At 36.1% G+C, this 25,675-nt stretch overlaps 2 protein-coding genes across 3 annotated transcripts; one reads left to right on the plus strand and one right to left on the minus strand.

Moving 5' to 3' along the window:
• The first annotated feature begins 606 nt into the window (after positions 1-606).
• On the plus strand, positions 607-3,039 carry LOC145169364 (NHL domain-containing protein). 2 transcript variants are annotated; one of them, XM_079087943.1, is made up of 6 exons: positions 607-783; positions 856-1,032; positions 1,692-1,853; positions 1,954-2,154; positions 2,220-2,317; positions 2,410-3,039. In XM_079087943.1, exons 1-6 carry the CDS (start codon positions 720-722, stop codon positions 2,926-2,928), a joined length of 1,221 nt encoding a protein of 406 aa, XP_078944069.1. In that variant the 5' UTR covers positions 607-719; the 3' UTR covers positions 2,929-3,039. The 2 variants fall into 2 exon arrangements, with proteins under 2 accessions (XP_078944069.1, XP_078944070.1); XM_079087944.1 differs by having other exon boundaries at positions 2,406-2,663.
• Positions 3,040-4,678: 1,639 nt separating this feature from the next.
• LOC145169365 (putative alpha,alpha-trehalose-phosphate synthase [UDP-forming] 8) lies at positions 4,679-8,635 on the minus strand. Its single transcript, XM_079087945.1, has 5 exons — positions 8,483-8,635; positions 8,269-8,312; positions 5,651-7,601; positions 5,299-5,572; positions 4,679-5,219 (listed from the first exon to the last, which is right to left on the minus strand). The coding sequence occupies exons 3-5, from the start codon at positions 7,594-7,596 to the stop codon at positions 4,869-4,871; spliced, it is 2,571 nt and encodes an 856-aa protein (XP_078944071.1). The 5' UTR covers positions 7,597-7,601; positions 8,269-8,312; positions 8,483-8,635; the 3' UTR covers positions 4,679-4,868.
• Positions 8,636-25,675: the final 17,040 nt, after the last annotated feature.

Raw genomic sequence — 25,675 nt, forward strand, 5'->3', positions numbered from 1 at the left:
TTGCTTTGACAAAATTTCAGCAAATTTCTTCTTTCTGCTTGCGTCCGACACTAAAAACCAAAAGAAATGGGGTGTGTCTAGGGCTCTAGGGGTGAATTGACTACCAAAAACAACTTGACATTTAAAATGTTTCTTTTTTTTTTCTTTACAATAGACGAAAATTTAAGAGAGGATGGGGTTGGTATGGATTTAATTTAAACAAATGAACTCTTTTTTCTTTTTATTAAAACCTGGCTAAGAAGGTAGTGAGTATAAATTGGTTTTAATGAAAATTGATGTTTAGACTTAGAAAAGAAAGTTAAAACAATTGGTTTGAACGAAAATATTGGTACGTTAAAATAGAAATTGGTTTTAAAGAAAATGTTGTATTTTTGTTTTTTTTATTCATTTAGAAACATAGGATATTATGGGGTGGGTTTAATTTGTTTAAAAAAATATGGTTTAAGTTTAGGTTTATGAAATGGTTTAAAAATAGGTTTAGAATTAAATTTGGTATTAATTGCTTTAAACAAAAGGACTAAAGTTGAAAAGAATCGCTGAGCATAATAGATGTGAGATAATTTTACCATTTGCAAAGCTAATATAGGAATTTATTCGTCCAAATAGCACCACCCTTCTTGTTTTGTCAATATACATAATTTTATCAGTTCCTTCAACATCAGCAGCCTCACTTTCCCCTTTGTTTTGTCACTTGCCCTCGTTCCGCAGTCCCATCATCCATGGCTTCGTTTTCAAATTTTCATTTCATCATCGGCATCATCCTTCTTGTTAATATAGTTCAAGGTAAAGTATCTCAAAACCTCGTGTCTTAGTCGGTGTTTTTACAAATTTTCTCAACAATAATAAATTTCTCAGGAACTGGTGGCGAGATTGTATTCGAGGAAGGTTACACCGTCTCGACAGTTATCGACGGCGACAAGCTTCACATTAACCCTTACTCTGTCTTCTCCTTGTATGGATCATCGTCCGATCTGATCATTCTCGACTCCGTTAAAAGTACATTTTACACAGTCTCGTTTTCCGATTCTCAAGGTATAAGTAAACGGCGTATCGATTTTAGTTGAATTATGATTTTGCTTACCTGTTTAATACTCCACATCAACGATTATAGAAGTCTTGTCGCACTAACGATCAAATTCCACAATATAATGTAACAACGTTACATTTATTTATTCTGGAATAATTAAAACATAAAGAATTGTAGTTCTTTTGGAGAACGGAATACGCGTTTCCCTCGAGAATTTCATAGCCCTAAGAATCAACAAGGTTAGAACCAACAATAAAGAACGTGACGATAATTATACACGAAATTAAGATTAGATTGAAATCAATGAAGAAAACTTACCAATGACCAAGCTGTCCTAGAAAGTGAAACTTGCAAATTTGATGCTTCTTGAAGGAAAAACCTTATTACTTATGCAAGAATAAACAAGATTCATGCCAGAACCAGCAACAAAGAAAACGACAATAGTTATGTAAGAAAATCAAGAAAGAAAACTTATTGATGATCATGGCATGCTATCTCGTGATGAGATAACCACTGCATTGAAAGTGAAAGTAGCCATGACATGGTGCAATATGATAAATGTTTCTGTGTTTTGGAACAGAAGGAGCACTTTTGTGCATTGCTCCTTGCATCTTATACTTCTTTCATGTGTTTACATATGTATCAATCTAAGTTTTGTTTGCAGTGAGTGAGATGGAGCTCTCTGGTAATGGTGTTGCTGGGTACAAGGATGGTGATTTGGGGTCTGCCATGTTCAATAAGCCCAAAAGCTTTGCTCTTGATAGGAAAAACAACATCTACATTGCAGACAAAACCAACCATGTCATAAGGAAAATAACCAAATCAGGTATTCATGACATTGACTGATTGACACCACACTTATCATGTTCCTTTATCACTTTTTTCATGAGACTTTAGCAAATGTAACCATTTTATCAATTAAACAGGCGTGACCACAATTGCTGGAGGGTATGTACAAAAGACAGGAAAAGCAGATGGACCTGCACAAAACGCATCATTCTCTGATGATTTTGAATTGGCTTTTGATCCTCAAAGATGTGCTCTATTGATCTCTGATCATGGTAATAGATTAGTCAGACAACTTGATCTGAAGCCCAATGATTGTAGTGGCAGTTCTTCTGGATCTGGTAAATCTCTTAGAATCTTATGAGCCAAAAAACTTGTCACAATTCTCAAAAACTTACATGTTCAGGAGTGGGGTCCACCACAGCTTGGAGTATAGGCGTGATAGTTGCTTGTATTATTGGGTTGATAATCGGGTTTGCCATTCGTCCTTATGTCCTTCCTCATGTAAGCTTCTTTGATACCACAATAGCATTGTACTTTGAAAGTAAACAAAAGTAGGTTGCTATTTCATGAATCTAATGAAACTCTGTAGACAGGAAACAACATCAGGCCAGGTCAGCATGACATGGAAGCATTACCTAATCAATCTGGAGAAACAAGTGGCGACCTTTTGCTTCGTCATCAGAAGCGCAATTGTTAGCCATAAACTCTCCCAATTTCCAATCAGACTTTTGAGGTTATCTCTTTCTCAAATCTCTCTAATGTTTGGGCTTAACATCATTAGGCCTCCACCTACCCCTGTAAAACCTATTGTGTCTTTGTTAGATTGTGATGACGTGGCACCTACGTGTGTGACAACTGTGTCTTTATTAGATAAGTTAGGTAACAGTGAGACATCCATAACCCAGGATTTAGTTAACGAGTTGAAGGATTTAGTTACTTTTGATGCTACCCTTAAAAACCCTAAACCTTTGTTAGATCAAGAAAATGGTTATGGTGTCAAAAATGAAGAGAAGTCGAAGATAGATAGGCAGATATATGCTAACTTTGAGGGTTTTGTGGAAAGTAGTAGTGCAACTTCATCCGTTGTTGAATCCTGGGGGATTAGTTCTTAGTTTAGTTTAGTTTTGTTTTGTTTGTAAGTCATATGTCTGGTTTGCTACTTTTGTCTACTTGTTAATGTGTTGAAAGTTTGATGAAATGTTATGTAAAAAGTATGAATGATAGCTTTCTATTTCTTAGTGCATGCATGCATGGATTATTGATTATATTTTGGTACATGGTATTAGCATAGTCATTTACCATATAAAAGATGTACATGTTTTATATAATAAGTTAGTCAGATTTGGGTTATATTAAAGTGTTTTAGCTTTAGTATGATGTTAAATAGATAAAGGGGAAATGGGTCAAAGACAAAAGACACCAAACGTCTTCGTGCACGTGATTTACCAAGTATTTTATCCTATTTTATTGAAAAGTATTTTGCATTTTTTTTACTATTTACTTATTAAATAATATATAAAGAATTTCTATTTGCATTTGGTGGAGTGCACAAGACAAGAGTGGGATACAGATTATCGCCCTATCGCCCATCTTGGAGCTTCTTATAAAATCGTGCTTTTTTTTGTTTGTCTGGGTTTATTGGTGTATCACGTGCCTATCTTACGAAAATAAAGACCTGTATTGCAAGAGAATTTTTTTTTTTGGAAAGGGAACTACCATAACGACGGTTTCCGGGCCAGCTTTCGCGCACCGACTAATCCCCGCTGCAAACATGAGGCTTTGCCTCATGCCCTGGAGTCACTGCAGGCGAACCTTCATGACCACAAGGGCTGAGTGGTGCCAGGATTTGAACATGGGTCAATAGGTTATCCACCATATCTTCCACATGCCTTACCAAGTCACCACAACCCAAGAAATTTGTAGGGACTAAAATATACTCACGACCCAAATATATAAGAGGTGTTGACCTTAAACAGTCGCCTGAAAAGAACAAACTTGTCTCGAATAATAACCACAAATTTTCGAAATTTAAGAATATAATTTTTTCAAAATTACATCCTCTTCAGAAAGGTGGTTCAGAAATTGCTTTTTAGGATAAAATAGTTTGAAATTTTCGTTTTTTTTTTTTTTTTTTTTTTTTTTTTTTTTTTTTTCTCTGTCTCTAGTAGTTTCGACTTTCGAGAATTCATGTGTTTCGAAAAATATCTAGTTCGAAAATTTCAAACTTGTTCATGATTTTTGAACCTGTTCTTTGACGTTTTTTGGGTCTGAGTTTGAACTTTTTTTGAAAAAAGATGATGGTTGGGAATAAGATGCAAGAGAGAGAAAAATAAAATAGAAAAAACAATTTGAAATTGAAAAAAATTATAAAATGATTTTTAGCAACGTTTTGTCTGAACTTTAATTTTTTTTTTTTTGGAAATTACTATCATCAAAATTCGTAGATATATTCTCAAATACCGAAGATATACGGTTATTATATGAGATGTTATTTTTTATTTATTATTATTTTTTATTTTTTTTAAGGGAGTCAATATTTCAAAATAAAATTTACTCCTAATATATTAATAATCACATGATTGACAATAAAACTATAAGATTTGTGGAAAACATGTTCATTCCCTCACATTTGAACCTAGATAAATCGCTTTCAGTACTTCTTGAAAACAGTCCCAATAAAAGAATTCATATAATCTAATAGGCCTAGGAAAGTCAAAATTTTGCAATCTGTCTCTATCCCATCGACATTAGACCCACTCACATACGTACAAATGCAAAAGCTATTTTCAGAGAAAAGTTTCTGATCAATGGTTAGGACTTGGGATGTTAGAAAGTGTTTTACTTTTTAATGAAAAAAAAAAAAAAAAAAAAACTGTGCACTCTTGTGTTTTTATAAAACCAAAACTCCACTAGAAACAAACGTAACCGGCATCCAAACAGCTTTGATACCTCTCACCCAGACCCAGCTATAACTAAAGTAAAAGAAAGAGTTTTCATTTTTCAAAAAGAAAAAAAAAACAAAACTGTACATGTACACGTGATATGCCTCTCCTCAAAAAACCGCATCAAAAGTAACCTGAAAGCTAGCGGGATTACTACTAGGCTTAGGATCCGAAGCGTTAGCAAGCCCTGACAGCAGTCTCACCACATCCACAGTGTCATCAAGGTAATATTTGGCTTTACTTGGCTTCCTTCCAACTGTACATGCAAATATCTCTACTCCCTCTCCACACCTACTATTTGTATTTGTATTTGTATTTGGATTTGGAATCATATTCATTATACTTTCAAACATGTCCTCATCAGATCTATCATCCCCAATACAGCATACAAAATCCGGGGCCTCTCCTTTCTCAATCATCCCACAAACTACCTTCTCCGCCACCAACCCTTTACTCACACCCTGCCAAATGCCAATCAATCAATTTCCAAAATCGCAAAATCAGCTATACCCAAGGGGCCAAAAATGTATTTGTAATTACCTGAGGTTTTACTTCAACTATATGTCGTCCCCGTTTAACCAAAGCCGGCTCATTGGCTAACACATTCTCCAAATGAACCAACAACTCTTTAGCTTGACACGAACCGAAATCCGGATCCGCATCCTGATGATGCCACACCAAACCACTCTCTTTCACCTCGATCGTTGACCCATCTGTTGACTCCCTATATAGTTCCATCACCGGTTCCGCTATCTCCTTCCACTCAAGATCCCCACCCACCACCCCACATTCCCACTCCAAACTCCCACCCCACCTACAAACAAACATATCATCATATCATTAAAATAATAATATTAGTATAACCGGAGGGGCAAAAACGACATTTCAATACCTCATGAAATACCCGTGTTCCGCCGCTAAACCCAACCCCTTACACGGTGCAAGCCAATCGCTCAATGTGTCTTTCCCTCTTCCACTCACGATAAACACCGTGTTCTTCGGATCATTACACAAAACATTCAAAATTCTAACAACTTCCACGCTTGGAGTTTTCACGATCGACGAGTGGGCGACAAGTGTCCCGTCATAATCCAAAAAAATTGCGCGTTTATTCGACCGTTTATACGCGGACACAATAGCATCGGGGGACAACTTTCTAAAACCAGGCGACATCGACATCACTCTAAAACCCAAACCAAATCCAATCCCCCAACACCGTTTATTATCATGATCTTTCGATGCACGTTTCAAATCTTGCAAAAAGCTACGCGCCCAATACCCGACATTATGTGAACTCACGTATTTATAATGCTTTAAATGTCTCAACTGCTTTTCCGATTCTTTCATTACTATAGCCGAATTTAAAGCTACAGCAACCGATTCGATATCCCACGGGTTGACCCGTATAGCCCCGCTTAAAGACGGGGAACACCCTACAAATTCGGACACTACCAACATACTTGTACGGGCGTTTTCGTCCGAAATCGGCGAATTTTGTCTACATACGATGTATTTATACGGGACTAAATTCATCCCGTCTCGGACTGCGTTCACTATACAACAATCTGCCATCGAGTAATACGCCGACTTTTCGTAGCGCGCGACCGGCCGGTCGATCAAAACCACCGGAGAATATTCCGGTGAACCGTACGCTTCGTTGATTCGGTTTATAATTAAATACGTTTCACGTTTCGCTTCTTGTACGTCTTTTCCGGTGCTTCTTGCGGGATTCACAATTTGGATTAAAACGAGTTTACCACGAAGGGAGACATGAATTTGTAGGAGATACTCAAATGCGAGTAGTTTTAGACTTATGCCTTTAAAAATGTCCATGTCATCAACCCCGACTATAAGCTTCTTACCTTTGAAACGTTCGGCGATTTCTTTAACTTTTCTTAATGTAATCTGGAGGTTTAAAACGGATTCAAGTCGACCCATGTGGATCCCCACGGGTAAAATCTTGATGTAGACTGTTCGACCGAAGTAATCGAGTCCAATGTGACCTCGTTTTGATTCGTAATCGAGACCCATCATTCGACTACAACATGACAAGAAATGTCGCGCGTAATCGAACGTATGGAATCCGATTAGGTCACAATTCAAAAGTCCTTTAAGAATTTCATCTCTAACAGGTAAAGTTCTGTAGATTTCTGAAGATGGAAATGGGCTATGGAGGAAGAAACCGAGTTTGATTCGGTTACAACGGTTTCTCAAGAAAGTGGGAAGGATCATAAGATGGTAGTCATGAACCCAGATGTAATCGTCTTCTGGATTAGCAACTTCCATGACTTTATCCGCGAATATTTTGTTAGCAGACACGTAGGCTTTCCAGAGAACTCGGTCAAATCGGTCAGCATGATCCGGGCACATGGGGAGCATGTAATGGAAGAGAGGCCATAGTTGATGTTTACAGAAACCAGCATAGTATTTTTTTTGAAGGTCCTGAGGAAGAAAAGTGGGGACACAATTGTATTCATCTAGAAGCTTCTGAGCAACTTCTTCTTGCTCTGTTGCGTCTACTTCGACTTTGAGTGAACCGATGTAGATAAACTCAGTTTCGGGAGAAAATCCGTCTTTTAATTGCCATAAAAGTGAATCTTCATCAAAAGTGAAGGTCAATTTTAGAGTGTCGGGATCGCGTTGAATGTGTAAAGGTAACATGTTTGCTACTATGATTTTTCTCTCTCGACAAGTTTTATCGGAATTGGAGTCGTTGTTGCTATCGGCGATGATTCCAGGTATGGTCATGACACGTGGAAGAGATCTGGGAGTTTGAGGGATGTCTAATAGCTTATCCGGATCCAAATCCAAAATGTTTGCATACGATTTTGATGCCATATCACCTGTAATTTGTAAAGTAGAATTCATTGTTAAAAATAGGGTTTTGCAGAAAGGGGAAACTACCCAAGTTCTAGTCAAGTTCTTCGATATGAATATGCATCCATGGCAAATAAGCATCTATGCAAAATTCAGAAATTGACATTATCGTCGGTATTTCCCTGAATGGTAGCAGACAAATTACGTCCTCCTATCCAAAAAAAGGACAACAGTTTTGGAGTTTGATGTCAATTGCGTTAGCATCTGATTTGAACATTGATAATGATATTGATTGTACACTTTTCAGATTCGTTTACTCTTTTTATTACTGCAACATAATATAGTAGAATTCGTTTATAATCTACAACAAATCGCTATCGATTATCTATTATCGATTTTGCATTTGAAAATACTAGTCTTCAAGTTTGTTGTAAAACATTCTCGAAATTGAGGGGATCAGGATTCAGAAGAAGTTAAATCGTTTCTTAAAAGATCCAAAACGAAATGATTGCTTCAAACTACAAAAAGGAAACGCACAGCAGGCGTTACTATCATCTAAAAATAGGATAAAAAACACTTTTCTTCGTAAGGAAACTTTCCATTAGCGTGAGTTCGTGATTGAATTAATACCTAATATGAGTGAAGTAACTGAAGATATCTAAATTCCTTGCCTAAATTAATAGTAATTCTTACCTAAAACGCCGATCTTCTTATAACCTTAAGAATCCTGTAATTTTCTGCAAAAATGAGAAACAGAATGAGAAAGAGAAAGAGACAGTTCATTAACTTTCATACAAAACCAAACATCATTTCCATGAAAACAAAGAGCGTCAATTGGAATTAAGAACTGGACATAGATCATATGGATGTGGAGATATAAAAGCATCCATTTCATGTCGAGACTTACTTTGAGACGATACGTGCAACCGTTTGTTTTGAAAATGGAAGTCCGGCGCGGAGGTGAATGGCGTTCCTCCGGCAAAGAACGGCGGTGGAGAGATTGCTCGGTGTTGTATGAGAGAGAGAGAGAGAGAGAGAGAGAGACTGTAATAGCGTGGGGGTTAATATTGGGAGGGGTGGAGAGAGAAGGGATAAAGTTGACATTACTTCACCATAGTTAAACATTGGGAGCTCAACCATGGTTTAAGGATCGAGTTTAACATATCATTTTACTGAAATACCCTTTACTTTACCAACATACTTTCGTTATGCCATTGCCTTTCTAATGGGATTTTTGTTTTTGTTAATCCGAAGTCCAAACAAATATTTGTATTTTTATTAATTATTATTCTGATTTGAAACATAGATGAGAAATTGGTTTTTACTGTGTTTAAACTAATAGATTTTATATTTTCTTATCTTATTAATGGTTAAATAATTAAAATCTCTTTTGCTTCAATTCTTGACTAATGGAATGATGAATGACTTAAATGGCTAAATTCATAAAATAAATAAAATAATAGAATAGGACATTAAATTATATGAGTATAGTTGTTGACATATACGAAAACGAAATGGATTATCATAAAAAAAAGTGTTATTGGTAAATACAACATATTGTATGCTATATATTTATTATTATAATCAATAATGTTTGTATTTTAAAATCATAAAATTAAACATAATAAAAGTTATATCAGGTGGACTAATGATGATTTAGTGATAGTTTGATAGTAAACAATATAGTAGACCCGGTAGGATTCACAGAAAAACAGACGAAATGAATTTATACTAACAAAAAATATTTCCAATTATTTTATTCACTAATGTCCTATATATATATATATATATATATATATATATATATATATATATATATATATATATATATTAAAGCTCATTAGATGTTTCAACAGTACATTTTTCCTTATTCTGATTTTTGTCACTTTATTCTGCTACTTCATATTTTTGCCACATAAATTTTTCAAATTGGCAGTTTGGCCCTTGGTCAATGCTGGGGATTTATAATTTTACCACTTTACTATTACTTTTTATAATTTTGTCACTAAAGTTTCAACAAACTTTTCCTCTTTATAATTTTGTCACTTTTTTTAATTCTTTATATTTTTGTCATTAAACTTTCACTTTTACTTATTTACAACCCTTTTTCTTTACTTCTTTATAATTTTGCCACTAAAGTTTCAACAAACTTTTCCTCTTTATAATTTTGTCACTTTATTTTTAATTCTTTATATTTTTGTCACTAAACTTTCACTTTTATTTCTTTACAACCATTTTTCTTTATTCTTTATTATTTTTGTCTACCGTATTCTTCTATCATTTTTTTTTCTAAAAAGATTCAGTTGTGACTTTTCTTAGATGTTTTTTTTTTCTCAAAAGTGTTCCGTTTCTTTAGTCCATTTACAGTCCTATTTTTCAACATTATTCTATTTTGATATTTTTTTCTTCTATTATCAACCCGAACTTTTTAACATTCAGACTTTCGTCACATATTTTCTAAAAAGTTTCCAAATTCAATCAATTTTCTTTATTCTTTGTAATTTTCGTCATTATATTCTTCTACCCTTTATTTTATTTTTTTTCTAAAAAGAATGACCCGTGCAACGCACGGGCCTTTTCCTAGTTCTTATAAATTGATGTGTATTATTAAAAACCACATAAATAAAAGTAGATTATATTATATCCTTTTTCATTTCAATCGGGTGTAGAGTTTATTAAAAATGAAAGGAAATTTGATGGAATGGTTGACTTCATTGATCCGACAAAATAAACAACTTCTTACACTATGAATTATTACTTCATCTTTTAATTTCATCACATTAAATAGATCTTGGTTTTAGGTCATGTATAACAAATCGATTATCTTTATAAGATAAACTTACTTAGTTTTCAACTTTTAACACAAATTTTTCACTCTCCTTTTAGAAGTCTATTATTTTTTTTATTATAATGTTTTTTCACAAACCATGTTGTATATTTGGTTCATAATTTATCACGTACTTGCATAATAATTTCTTTTGGAACATCAGAAATATATAAACAAACGGCTCTAAGTGTAACATTCGGATCTCGAGGTACTTCACATTTTCAATTTTTGGCATTTTAGGGTTTGCCACAGTGTAGTGGAGGCACCACGACGTGGCAAATCAAGATAAGACCGCGTGTTCATTTAAGCCGCCACGGCATGACAGTATATGGTCACGACGTGACAGCTAGCAATTGACAAACCCAATTTTTCGGGTTTTGTTCCCTATTTAAAAGAATGAGGAGGCTAGGGTTTGCTCCCTATTTAAAAGAATGAGGAGGCTAGGGTTTGCTCACCCTCAACCTCCATCAACCTCTTTGAGACCTGAGAAACCTTAATCCCCTTGCTCTTTTATTTAAGCCCTTTTTGTGTCCTTTGAATCCATTGAAGGAAGAAAGAAGAATAAGTGAGCTAAGATTCAACAAGAAAGTCCTCATCCTTTGTTGTAGCACTCTTCTGGACATGTAAGTGTCCAATACTCGATTTTTTATCATTGATAGGTTGCTAGATCTTGAGTTTTATCCCTAAATCTTCATGCTATTGTTGGTTGGAGTTGTGAGATCTCAAAAAGTTTGCAACTTTATGAATCTCTAGGCCATTGAGGGTATTTGGTGCTTTAGGTCTTGATTAGTAATGATTTTTGGTGTCATGCATGGATTTTTGGCCATAAACCCTCTTTTTGACCTAATGGGAGTTCACGACATGCATTGGACATGCATGTATGGAAAGCATGGAAACCTTTCTGGAAGTGTTGGACTAGGTCTTCAACATTAAGTGCTTATTGGTTTAAGCCAAGTTGTTTTTTGCCCCTTTTTGGACCTAGGAGTGAGATCTTTATCTCTTGGAGAGTCTAAAGGGATAAAGTTGGAAACTTTATCCACTTTGACCATAAAATGGACCAGATATGAGCTTTGGATCCCTTAGAATCGAAAAAAACGGCTTAACTGTCACACCCCCGAACCAGAAGGCGGAAACGTCGGGGGCTTATGCGTGAATTCATCATTGTAGTATTATCACATAGTATATAATTGAAACATAACATCATCATTATCACACATGTAATATAACAACATACATTGTTTACATCGAGTATTGTGTTTGAATATTACATGCCAAAATAATTAAAGTATGATGAAATAAAATATAACAAAACATCCATTAGTTTGTTCAGCCCAACCTGCTTCAACGGTTTCCTGAGAATACAAGTTAATTTAAAAAGGTCAACATAAAAATGTTGGTGAGTTCATAAGCATGTTTGAGAAAATGATTTGTATAACTTTGTAATCACAAGAAAATCCTGTATTTTCTTAAAATAGTTTAGTATGTTTGTGTCAGATCTTGTATTAATGCATGTGTGTTATTGTTTAATAGAATGCCAAAAGTTAATGAAGATAATGTAAAGAGAATGTAAAGAGAATGCCCCCAGGCAACCCTATGTTTCATGTAAAAGAGAATGCTGGTATGTCAACTCCCGAGGTCGAGTACCGGCACGAGTATGTTCCCGAGTAATCCACAGAGAAAAGAGAATGGTCTCCTGTAAATTTCATAATGTTAATTCCTCTAAGTGAGTCGTTATAACCATACTAGATAATGACAATTTTGCCTGTCTTAGCGTTGTTGAACGCTGACGGAAAATAGAATAAGGTTTTCGTCATCCTAGTCTGGTTTAGTCTAACTGTAGCGAACAGCTCAGGTGTGGGGTGTCATCCCCGTATAGATCTATACACAAACCCCCGCTCTCCCTCCAAGAGACTCTGGTTATAACTACAGGCTACGATCGTACACTCAGTAGGTGTCAACCGACACGTCTCACTAGATCCTTAATCGAATTTACGCGAAGAGAAACATATAAAACACATTTCAGGCCCAATGAACCATGTAAGTGAACAACTAAGGCTCACTAAACATGTAAGTCATTTCCAGGCTCGAAAGGAATGAGATTATATAACATGGGCCCAAAATATATGTAAAAGGACAACTAAGGCTCATTTCACATGTAAGGTATTTACAGGCCCAAATAGCACGCAAAGAGTATCCAAGGTCCGTCGAGCATGTTAATGGGTCAATGAGGCCCAATAAACATATAAAGAGTATCCAGGAACTATCAAACATATAAATGGATCACTAAGGCCCAATAACCATGAGAATTACATAATTAGCCCGTTTGTTATTATATTGCTACTTTTAGCTCAATTATTTACCAAAATGACATAAAAGGCCCACATTTTGTAAAAATGACATTCTTGGCCCATTAAGCCAAGAATTTACAATTAAAGTCCAATTTTGGTAAAAATAACATTTTAGGCCCCTTTTTGGACAAAACTTGCATTTAAGGCTAGTTTTTGTAAAAATAACATTTTTAACTCACTTTTGTCAAAAACATCATTTTTGGCTTGATTTTTATAAAAAAAGTATATATTTTCGGCCCATTATAGATAATTTCATCTTTTTGGCCCAAATTTTTATAATTTCACATCTTTAACCCTTCTTATTAAAAATTTACATTTTTGGCACAACTTTCTTGAAAATGACATTTAAGCCCACAAAAGATCAAAAATTACAATTTTTTTGGGCCCAAAACCGTGAGAAGCCCAAATAAGACCCATTTATGAAAATGTTTACATTTTTAGTCCTTGTAAGGTCTTAAATGTCGAAATTTGCCATGTTTAGCAAAAAAATCCTTTTGAGCCCCTTACTAGCCGTGAGTTACACAAATAACCCATTCTTTTGTCATTTTGTCACTTTTATCCCCTTTTATGAAGTTTTTCTTAGCTTTAAGTAACTTATATGTGTTTTAAACCTTTTTCTTGTAAGATAAGTTGAAATAAGTGTTATGTTATACCAATATCATCATCTTTTAGTAGATCTTTAAGTTCATGAAGTTTACAACACATAAACACATATATAACTAGAAAAACACACAAAATCATGCATACACACATAGATCTACACAAAACAACTTGTATTCTCCCCCAAAACAAAGTAAAAATTGAAAATAGGGGGTATGAACTCACTTTGCTTTGAAGTTTTCGGTTTTTGGTGAGGAAATGAGAAGATCTTGGCCCTAGTAAGCTTCTTGAGAAGGTTTTCGAGATCTATGAAGTTTTAAGAGCATAGATCATGAAATGATGTGGGTTAAGAAGAGATTTTTGGTGTAAACTTGAAGTTAAACTATAGAGTCAAACAAAAACTTACCAAGAGTGATGAGCTTTGATGAAGAGTTCTTGATGTGCCCTTAAAACTCTTGAAAAATAGGAGGATGGAGGGGGAAAGTTCTTTGTGCTAGAGAGGAAAAAGGATGAGAGAATCTTGAGTTTGAAAATGAAGAGTGATGGTGGTGAGGGAGGCTCTTATGGCCGAGAGTGAGAATAGATAAGAGAGAGGGGAGTGTTGACTTATAAAGAGAGTGATTTGAGGGTTGCATGGATACATGAAATCTTCCATGGATATCCACTAGGTAATGTTGAGGTGTCAAGCTCTACTTCCCTCCCATTTTTTTTTCTTTTTTTTTGTTGTTGGGCCGAGAATGAGGGAAAGGAAGAAATAATGAAAAAGTTTGGGCCTTTTCTTGGTTTAGTTCGAAATTATGAGGCCCAAGATGAAGGTTTTCGGCCCATTGGGCCCTCATGAGGGTTCACGGCCCAATAGTGATAAGGAAAAGGGTTTACGGCCCAATGAAGCCCAAGAAAATAGTTTACGGCCCATTAGGGCTTATGAAACCATTTACGGCCCATCATGGCCCATGAGGGATAAGATGAGTCATTCTAGACCCACATGACCCAAAATACTTTAGTTTCATGAGTGTGGGTCCAATTAGAGCCCAAATAGGGTTCCTTGGCCCAAAATCGCCAAATTGAAAGTTTACAGGTCCATTAGGCCCAATAAGAGGATCCTAGTCCATAATAAATTTGAACCGGGATTTTTAGGGTTTTCAACCCATAGTTGAATATATGAGATGTATTGTATTAGGTGTTGAACTTCACTCAGGAGCTTTGATTCAAATGGATGATTTCATTTTAGCATATAGTATGATTTTCACTTAGAGTACAAGTCCTACAATAGTTGATGTTTACCTGAAAATAGAATTTCCTAGCTAAAAATGCTAGTTGTGACATTAACCCATTAAGTTGTTAGGAGCCCAGTGCATACGACGTGGTGACTGTGCTAAGGCTTGTCTGATTTGTCGATTAGCAGCCATAGCATGGCCAAGAATGGCCATGACGTGGCGACCAACTAAAGGTTGACTTTTGACCATTGACTTTTGACCAAGTTTGACTTAAGGGCATTTTGGGTAATTTGTATGGTAGTTGAGATTGGGTCCCTGTTAACTGTATAGGTGATCTGTAGAGGTAGTATAAGGAGTAGTGATCTGTCCAACTATTTTTTAGACTGTGAGGTGAGTTTTTCTTCACTGTACTTGTGGGTCGAAGGCACCAATGTTGGCCCACTAGGTTATGTATCCTAGTATATAGGATGTTGCTATGTTGTAGTGATCTGCTAGATCTGTATGATTATTTATGCTATTATATGATTTATTTGTTGTATATGTCAACATAGTTCGGTTTATGTTGATACTTTACTATTATGTGTATAAGCCAACAAATTGGGGCATTCCAGTACGATGACTGATTGGGCCGAGGCAATCCAGTCCTATGACTGTAGGCCAGGGGTAATCCAGTCTGATGACTCTGGACCCAACATGCATGATTGTATATGTTCTGTTGTGTGGGATATTTTATGGGAACTCACTAAGCTTTAGCTTACAATTTTATTTTATGGTTTCAGGTAGATTAGAGGACATGGGAAAGGCGAAGGCTTGATCGTGCACATCATCCTGAATTTTATGTGTTTTTATGATTTTGGGATACTATGATTCATGATAGTGACTTTGAGAACTTTCTTTTGTAAAACTTATGGAATTTTGGAATGGTTTTAAAAATGAAAATTTTGTCTTGATTTTTTGGATGTTACAAGTTGGTATCAGAGCCCTGGTTTGAGAGAATTGGATGAACATTCATGTGAATCCAAACTCAAACTAAAGATCTGCAAAGGTTTTCAAACTATTTCAAAATTGTTTTTAAAAGTAACCAATGAAGGGTGAGATGTGTACGATCAGCCGGAGCAAGAAAGTATTCCCCAAGATACCCACAATGTTATTTGCTTATGATGATTATGATAGAACTGCATGTTAGTTGTAGGCTAGGGATCTTCAGGAATTGCATGATAGAGTTGCCTGAATTATGATGCTTGATTAGCTTGGAGATTTTCTTGTATGCTAGATGGAATTGACATCATTACTGTAGATGCTTAGTGTATGAACCATAATGGTACATAATTAATATTTTATAGCCTGAGAATGTTTAATGTAGCCTTATTTCTTGTTCCTTGTTTGGTTGTGGGCTTAGGGTAGAATCAAGTGTTCGATTGTCTATGGAATCCAATGTTATGTATGATTAGCATGCACGAGTGACTGTAGGGTTGGTGGAAATTTTGTGAGGGAGTGAGGTTTATAGCGGGCCATTGTGAGGAAGGTCTAGCCACTATTGAGAGAATATATAGGATGTATGTGTATCCTAGATGTTGGGTCTTGTGATTAGGTGGTACGTAACTGTTGGATTTTAGGTACTATAACACTCTTATGGTGCACACACAACCCTAATAGCTTTGGATCTAATTTTTATCTAGTTATACATGCAACAAAATTTTCCAAAGCTTGAAACCTACAACTAGCATACAATTTGACATGTGAATCATAAAAGTAAGTTAGAAGAATACCTCTTAATTGTAGTTTGTAGGACTTGGTCTTTGAAGAGCCTAGCACCTCAAGTTTGATGCCTCAAATGTCTTATAACAAACCAAGAACAAGAGGAGGAATTTGAGAGAGAAGTTGGAGACTCAAAATCGGCTAGAGCTTCTAAGAACACTTAGTGCACGATTTTGGCTTTAGAGGAATACATATATAGTGTAGAATTCCAAGAGTCATAAGCAAACCCTAATTCTTACACTTAGGCTTATGATCCATAATTCATATGGACTAATATTTCATGGACTTTCATATAAGCTTAGTCCATCATGGATCAATAGCCCAAACCATGTGTATCACTGATTTACACAATCAGTCCCCGTTAATTTAATTAGTCTCTTTTGATCACTAAATTAATTCCAAATTAATTCTTGATCATTAATAATTAAATAATATGATTTCTCAATTAATATATTATACTTATAATATATTAATAAATCACAAATAACCTCTTTCTCAAATATCCATCCTATCAAATTGTTCCAGAGTGTTACAACCCAAATGGACCATGTTGTATCGGGTCAAGTACATACCAATTATAGTTATGGGCTTAGACACATAATCCAACAGTAACGACCCCTTGATACGAATACGGGTAGGTGTGGAAGTTAGTATGGGCATGTACTGCTGAAAGCACATGACCTGTACGCGTAGCAAGGAGATCATGAACCCCAAGGGTCAAGTCTTTCCGTAATGTTTGTAATAATATGAATTGTGGCGTTTATGATGCATTTTGGTTCATTTTCAGTATGGTGTACACGAGGGGTTCTGGATCAGGAATGGGCAGCCTAGCAAGGCCAAGATTGATTGATGATGAGATTTGGGAGTTGATCTCCACTGAGGTGACTACGGCTGTTCGGGATGCTATCTTAGAGTTTTTTTGGGTCTATTAAGACCGCGATGATTGAGATGTTCGACGAGCGATATGTCGCTGTGACTGAGGCTGATGCTGCTGCAGCTACCTCAGTTGTTGCTGTTTCGGGGGTTTAGGGGAGAGGATTTTGGCAGAAGTTTCATGAGGAGCTAGGTACGAGACTGCATTTCAACACAACTTATCACCCTTAGACTGATGGACAAAGCGAGTGGACCATTTAGACGCTCGAGGATATGTTAGGGGCTTTTGTTATTGGTTTTGGTGGGAGTTGGGATTCCTACCTCCCCCTAGTTGAGTTTTCCTATAACAACAGCTACCATTCTAGTATCAGTGCACAACGTTTTGAGATTCTCTATGGGAGGAAGTGCCGCACACTGGTTTGCTGGGGAGAGGTCGGCCACAGAGTTATGGGTAGGACCGAGGTAGTTCTTGAAACTACAGAGCTTATCCAGCAGATCAGAAAAAGATTACAGACAACCCAGAGTCGACAGAAGATTTATACTGACCGGCGACGATCGGACCTCAACTTCCACGTGGGGGATTTGGTGCTTCTGAAGGTGTCACATTGGAAGGGTGTCATCTAGTTTCGGAAGTGAAGCAAGCTAGGCCCCCGGTTCATCAGTCCCTTCAGGATTATCGCCCAAGTGGGCAAGGTTGCATAACAGTTGGATTTGTCTGAGGAGCTCAGACAGATCCACGACACTTTCCATGTCTCTCAATTACGAAAGTGTGTAGCCGATGATTCTACGGTGATTCCTTTGGATGACATTCAAGTCGATGAATGCATGAACTACGTGGAGAGACCGATTGTGGTCCTCGACATAAAAAAAAGACTCTGCGTAACAAAGTGGTGAACCTGGTGAAGGTGTAGTGGTAGCACCGGAAGGGTTCTGAGTGGACATGGGAGCCGGAGAACGAGATGATAGATCATTACCCTGATTTATTTACGGGGCGGACTTCGAGGACGAAGGCTGATTGAAGTGGGGGAGAGTTGTAACACCCAAATCCCGAGGTACTTCACATTTTCAATTTTTGACATTTTAGGGTTTGCCATGGCGTGGTGGAGGCACCACAACATGGTAAATCAAGATAAGATCGCAGGTTCATTTAAGCTGCCACGTCGTGGCAGTATATGGTCACGGTTTGGCAGCTGGAAATTGACATACCTTATTTTCTTGATTTTGCTCCATATTTAAAGGAATGAGGAGGCTAGGGTTTGCTCACCCTCAACCTTCATCAGTCTACTTGAGACCTAGGAAACCCTAATCCCCTTCCTCCTTTATTTAAGCCCTTTTTGGTGTCCTTTGAGACCGTTGAAGGAAGAAAGAAGAAAAAGTGAGCTAAGATTCAACAAACAAGTCCTCATCCTTAGTTGTATCACTCTTCTAAACTTTTTTAAGTGTCAAAGACTCAATTTTTATCATGATACGTTGCTAGATCTTGAGTTTTGTCCCTACATCTTCATGTTCTTGTTGGTTGGAGTGGTGAGATCTTATAAAGTTTGCAACTTTATGAATCTCTAGGCCATTGAGGGTAATTGATGCTTTGGATCTGGATTAGCAATAAGTTTTGGTGTCATGCATGGATTTTTGGCTATAAACCTTCTTTTTGACCTAATGGGAGTTCACGACATGCATTGGACATGTATGTCTGGAAAGCATGGATTTTTATGTTATTTATGATGCTAGAAACCTTTCTAGAAGTGTTGGACTAGAGGTCTTCAAGATTAAGTGCTTATTGGTTTAAGCCAAGTTGTGTTTTGCGCGTTTTTGGACATAGGAGTGAGATCTTTATCCCTTGGAGAGTCTAATGGGATAAAGTTGGAAACTTTATCCACTTGGACCACATAATGAACCAGATATGAGCTTTGTAGCCCTTAGAATTGAAGAAAACGGCTTAACCCATTAAGTTGTTAGAAGCCTAGTGCCCACAGAGTGGCCTTAGGTCTCCACGACGTGGCGACTAGGCTAAGGCTCGTCTGTTTTGTCGACTAGTAGCCATAGGGTGGAGACCAACTGAAGGTCGACTTCTGACCAAGTTTGGCTTAAGGGCATTTTGGATAATTTGTATGGTAGTTGAGTTTGGGTCCCTGTTAATTGTATAGGTGATATGTAGAGGTAGTATTTAGAACAATGATCTGTCCAGCTATTTTTCAGACTGTGAGGTGAGTTTTTCCTCACTGTACATGTGGTTCGAATGCACTAATGTCAGCACACTAGTTTAGGTACCCTAGTATATAGGATTTTGCTATGCTGTAGTGATCTGTTAGATATGTTTGATTATTTGTGTTGTTATATGATTTATCTGTTGCATATGTCGACATAGTGTGGTTTGGGTTGAGGCTTTACTGTTATGTGTGTAAGCCAACATATCGGGGCATTCCAGTCGGATGACTGATTGGGCTGAGGCAATCCAGTCCGATGATTGTGGGCCAAGGGTAATCCAGTCTGATGACTGTGGACCCGAGGGTAATCTAGTCTGATGACAGTGGACCCAACATGCATGATTGTATATGTTATGTTATGGGGTATTTTGGGGGAACTTACTAAGCTTTGCCTTACAGTTTAATTTTATGGTTTCAGGTACTTTAGAGGACATGGGAAAGGTGAATGCTTGATCGTGCACATCATCCTGGATTTTATGTGTTTTTATGATTTTGGAATACTCTGATTTTATAATTCACGATTTTATGTATTTTTCAGACTGTGAGGTGAGTTTTTCGTCACTGTACATGTGGTTCGAATGCACTAATGTCAGCACACTAGTTTAGGTACCCTAGTATATAGGATTTTGCTATGCTGTAGTGATCTGTTAGATATGTTTGATTATTTATGTTGTTATATGATTTATCTGTTGCATATGTCGACATAGTGTGCTTTGGGTTGAGGCTTTACTGTTATGTGTGTAAGCCAACATATCGGGGCATTCCAGTCGGATGACTGATTGGGCTGAGGCAATCCAGTCCGATGATTGTGGGCCAAAGGTAATCCAGTCTGATGACTATGGGCCTGAGGGTAATCTAGTCCGATGACAGTGGACCCAACATGCATGATTGTATATGTTATGTTATGGGGTATTTTGGGGGAACTTACTAAGCTTTGGCTTACAGTTTAATTTTATGGTTTCAGGTACTTCAGAGGACATGGGAAAGGTGAATGCTTGATCGTGCACATCATCCTGGATTTTATGTGTTTTTATGATTTTGGAATACTCTGATTTTATGATTCATGATTTTATGTATTTTTCAGACTGTAAGGTGAGTTTTTCCTCACTGTACATATGGTTCGAATGCACTAATGTCAGCACACTAGTTTAGGTACCCTAGTATATAGGATTTTGCTATGCTGTAGTGATCTATTAGATATGTTTGATTATTTGTGTTCTTATATGATTTATCTGTTGCATATGTCGACATAGTGTGGTTTGGGTTGAGGCTTTACTGTTATGTGTGTAAGCCAACATATCGGGGCATTCCAGTCGGATGACTGATTGGGCTGAGGCAATCCAGTCCGATGATTGTGGGCCAAGGGTAATCCAGTCTGATGACTATGGACCCGAGGGTAATCTAGTCCGATGACAGTGGACCCAACATGCATGATTGTATATGTTATGTTATGGGGTATTTTGGGGGAACTTACTAAGCTTTGGCTTACAATTTAATTTTATGGTTTCAGGTACTTCAGAGGACATGGGAAAGGTGAATGCTTGATCGTGCACATCATCCTGGATTTTATGTGTTTTTATGATTTTGGAATACTCTGATTTTATGATTCATGATTTTATGTATTTTTCAGACTGTGAGGTGAGTTTTTCCTCACTGTACATGTGGTTCGAATGCACTAATGTCAGCACACTAGTTTAGGTACCCTAGTATATAGGATTTTGCTATGCTGTAGTGATCTGTTAGATATGTTTGATTATTTGTGTTGTTATATGATTTATATGTTGCATATGTCGACATAGTGTGGTTTGGGTTGAGGCTTTACTGTTATGTGTGTAAGCCAACATATCGGGGCATTCCAGTCGGATGACTGATTGGGCTGAGGCAATCCAGTCCGATGATTGTGGGCCAAGGGTAATCCAGTCTGATGACTGTGGACCCGAGGGTAATCTAGTCTGATGACAGTGGACCCAACATGCATGATTGTATATGTTATGTTATGGGGTATTTTGGGGGAACTTACTAAGCTTTGGCTTACAGTTTAATTTTATATTTTCAGGTACTTCAGAGGACATGGGAAAGGTGAATGCTTGATCGTGCACATCATCCTGGATTTTATGTGTTTTTATGATTTTGGAATACTCTGATTTTATGATTCATGATTTTATGTATTTTTCAGACTGTGAGGTGAGTTTTTCCTCACTAGGTTATGTATCATAGTATATAGGATCATAGTATATAGGATTTTGATATGATGTAGTGATCTATTAGATCTGTATGATTATTTGTGTTGTTATATGATTTATCTGTTGCATATGTCGACATAGTGTGGTTTGGGTTGAGGCTTTATTGCTATGTGTGTAAGCCAAAATACCATGGCATTCCAGTCCGATGACTGAATTGGCTGAGCAATCCAATCCGATGATTGTGGGCCAAGGGTAATCCAGTCCGATGACTGTGGACCCGAGGGTAATCCAGTCTGATGACTGTGGACCCAACATGCATGATTGTATATGTTATGTTATGGGGTATTTTGGGGGAACTTAGTAAGCTTTGGCTTACAATGTAATTTTATGGTTTCAGGTACTTCAGAGGACAGGGGAAAGGCGAAGGCTTGATCGTACATATCATCCTGGATTTTATGTGTTTTTATGATTTTGGAATACTCTGATTCATGATAGTGACTTTGAGAATTTCCTTTTGTAAAACTTATGGATTTTTGTAATGATTTTAAAAATGAAAATTTTGCCTTGATTTTTAGGATGTTACACTAACAAGGAAATAGAGCAATAAAAAAAGTTATATAAGAATTAAAGTTAAAAGAAGATTACACATAATTAAAGTTGAAAGAAGATTACACAACCACCTATCCCAATGCATTTTGCATTTTTTTCTTTCTCATATTTCTAATCCTAATGAAAGACATAGACACGATATCATCAAAAATATATTCTTTATACGGTTTAGCTATTCCAAAGAGCAAGGTGTTTCGATATTTCCAATTGAGCAAATATCATTCCTTAGCTCGAGATAAGGGCATCTATAGTGACTCGGAAATATCGTTTCACAAGACCATGGTTCTTGGATTCATGCATTGCATTTTATTATATTGCATCATAGCATAAACTCATTGTTTGTATATGATCCATGTTTTGGTATTCTAGTTTGGTATTTGAAACATTGATTTCTAAATGGTATTTGAATTATTTATTTGGACAATTTATTTGAAAATGGTGTTACAGTTTGGTATTTGAAACCTTAATTTCAAAAGAGTAGTTTGAATTGTATAATTGGATTACTTGTTTCAAAATGGTAATGTAGTTTGATACTTGAAAGATTGGTTTTCCAAAGAGTACTTTGTATTATATAATGGAGGTAATCGGTTTCAAAATGGTGTTATAGTTTGGTACTTGAAACCTTGATTTCAAAAGAGCAATTTGAAATGTATAATTGGATTACTGGTTTCAGAATGGTATTGTAGTTTGGTATTTGAAATATTGGTTTTCCAAAGAGTATTTTGTATTATATAATGGGGTAATCAGTTTCAAGATAGTAATATAGTTTGATATTGGAAACTTTGGTTTTTTCTAAGAGTACTTAGATTGTATATTAGCATTATTAGTTTTAAACGGTATTAAAAAATTGTATTTTCAAAGGGGATTTTGGTTTGTATATTTGAAATAACGATTTCAAAATGAAGTTTTTTTATACTAATTACAAATTCCTTGTATTATATAAATGGTTTTTAAAAAATATTTGGAATTTATTATATAGGATTTTGTGTCTCAAACTTATGTATCTCGCGAGACGAAAGTCTTATAAATTCTACTTTTTATTAAATGTCATGTACTCATACATCGAAGACACATTATAGTGATTTGTTTATATAAAAGGCACTTTTAGGAACTAGAATACTTCAAACGTAGAAGTTAGTACTGGAAAACAAACTTTAGTTTATTTTGATGTGTATTGTAAAGGTTGTATGCATATGATTTTCTATGGATTTGTATATTGATTTGTAACCCCCACGTAATGTGTTATCATCTTTTGGAAAATGTTCTAATTATGACCAAGTTTTTGCCATATTAAATGTTTTGAAAACCAAACACAAATGAATGTTACTTTAAACTGGTAAGAAAAGTTGTAGTGTTACAAAGGCATGAATGGGAAATACATAATAGGAAAGGACAAAAGTCTTGTTTTTTATATTGAAAAGAATTGGCCGAGGTGATCTGGAATTCCCTTCTACAAAATCGTGATTGGGAGTTTGGGGAATGTCTCCAAGATCCCGTACAAGACCATAAATATGTCAAGTTTTCTCATATTCGATCCCCACTTACTCATCCAAGTAAACAACACACCTCCAAGATGAAGGTCCACCAAATCAAAATCCATAATAAATTGGTTAAAATGTAAAGCAGAAGAAGGACAAAACTGAGATACAAACTTATCACTAGCATCTTTAACCTCGTTATAATCACAAAAACCAAGAATCTTATCATTTGACCCGTTAAAAAGATAAGTAAGTCATTCAATAACTATTTTTTTGCCAAAATTTTAAAGGAAGTAGACAGTCTCCATCAAAACCTCAAGCTTATTTGCGAACCAAGTTTCTTCCACCGCAACAGAGTTATCATGTGCAAAAGCTAATAACTCTATTCCTAACGAACGCATCCAAATCCCAAACAACCAAAATGCCTCTTGACATACCAAGGGCACTAGAACAAGCATAATCGAAAAAAGATTATACCAAAAACCTCTAATGAAACCGACATCCATTATATTAATTTTTGTTTCTTGAACACCTAAAAAATTAACATGATGTTGGATACATAATCTTCTAATCCAAGCTTTTTTTATCCACATTATCAGCTCCTTAAGTATTTATAAAAAACAATAAATTATTGGATTAAATTAATTTTAAATAACATAAACATACTTAAAACATTTTTTATTAGTTGGGTATGGTTTTAATATCACATAATTGTTTCTAAAACCTATCATCTTTCAAAGTCATATGTTACAATACATTTAACAGGCTTCAAATTTTATTTGGAAAAAAAGAGTTATAAATATTCCTTTCATCATATTTACCCTTATTAGTTGTTCATAAAAAATATAGAGAGACTATAGATAATTGATATGTTCCCCTATTATTATTTATTATTGAAAAAACATCATAAATGGTCCCTGTGGTTTCCCAAATATGGAGTTTAGTCCCTAGACATCAAAATTTTCACAGATGGTCCCTGTGCTTTCAAATTTTTTGATGATTGGTCATTTTTGCTAACTCTGTTAGCTTTTGGCCGTTAAATGAAGGGTATTTCCGTCATTTCAATATCGCATGGACCATTTATGAGGTTTTCTTTTACTTTTAAAAAGAGAAAAAATGAAAAAAAAAATGAAATTTAATATGTAAGGGGTCCCACCCCATCTCTCTCTCTCTCTCTCCCCCTCTCTCTCATCACTATAGATAAAAGTTAACAAAAAACCTCACTCCTATCTTCTTCTTCCCTACCCACAATGACAAATCCAACCCATTTGTTGCTTCTATACGAAAACAAGGAAACCCACCTGCAAATTCCATTCTCAAATGTAAAAAAATACGAAAAAAATCTAGAAATATCTATACATTTGATTGCTGGAACAAGGTTCCATGCAAAGTATTTCCATCGGACATCCATATAGCTTTGGTGACTTTCAATGATTTACATGAGCTACCAACAACCTCCAATAAAGTTATCAGTGTATCACCCGGTTTCCAGATTGGATCGATTTAGGGCTTCAAGGAGTCAAAGGAATGGTTTTTGGGTCAAAACCAAGGCTCACAATGTGAACCATAGAAGGGTCACGACGTGAGGAGTGATTAAATGAAGATGTTGAATTATGTTGAGCTCACGACGTGAGCAATAAGAGCTCACGACGTGAGATGCGCTGCAGCCCAAGCCCATGATCTTTTAGGGTTTCCTTCGTATTTAAACCCAATAAACTTCATTCTAGGGTTCCAAAACAGCATCCTTCGTCCCTAAGCTCGGTAAAACCCTAATCCTAGCTTCTCCTTGTGCTTCTTGAGCTTTTTGTGGAGTTTTGGTGGCTTGAACAGGAAGAGATCATCATGGAAGCATAGTTTCAACTCGGAAGGTTCAGTTGCAACCTCTAGCTACACTTCTGGACCATTGTGAGTTACCAAGATCCAAAATTTATGTTTTCTTGTTGCTAGATCTAAGGTTTTATGCATGTTTAGACATGGTTAAAGAGTTAGAGTGTTGGGACTCC

The sequence above is a fragment of the Lactuca virosa genome, chromosome 4, assembly GCF_052849685.1.
Source record: "Lactuca virosa cultivar CGN04683 chromosome 4, Lactuca_virosa_CGN04683_v6, whole genome shotgun sequence".
Taxonomy (NCBI): domain Eukaryota; kingdom Viridiplantae; phylum Streptophyta; class Magnoliopsida; order Asterales; family Asteraceae; genus Lactuca; species Lactuca virosa.

What these genes read in the sequence shown, in the direction of transcription:
- LOC145169365 (XM_079087945.1), bottom strand. Translation starts at nt 7,596, where the DNA reads ATGGCATCAAAATCGTATGCAAACATTTTGGATTTGGATCCGGATAAG. An exon ending in GAACACGGGTATTTCATGAG is followed by an intron (nt 5,573 to 5,650) that starts GTATTGAAATGT and finishes GTTTGTTTGTAG; the next exon opens with GTGGGGTGGGAGTTTGGAGT. An exon ending in TAGTTGAAGTAAAACCTCAG is followed by an intron (nt 5,220 to 5,298) that starts GTAATTACAAAT and finishes GGCATTTGGCAG; the next exon opens with GGTGTGAGTAAAGGGTTGGT.
- LOC145169364 (XM_079087943.1), top strand. Translation starts at nt 720, where the DNA reads ATGGCTTCGTTTTCAAATTTTCATTTCATCATCGGCATCATCCTTCTT. An exon ending in CTCGTTTTCCGATTCTCAAG is followed by an intron (nt 1,033 to 1,691) that starts GTATAAGTAAAC and finishes TTTTGTTTGCAG; the next exon opens with TGAGTGAGATGGAGCTCTCT. An exon ending in GTCCTTATGTCCTTCCTCAT is followed by an intron (nt 2,318 to 2,409) that starts GTAAGCTTCTTT and finishes CTCTGTAGACAG; the next exon opens with GAAACAACATCAGGCCAGGT.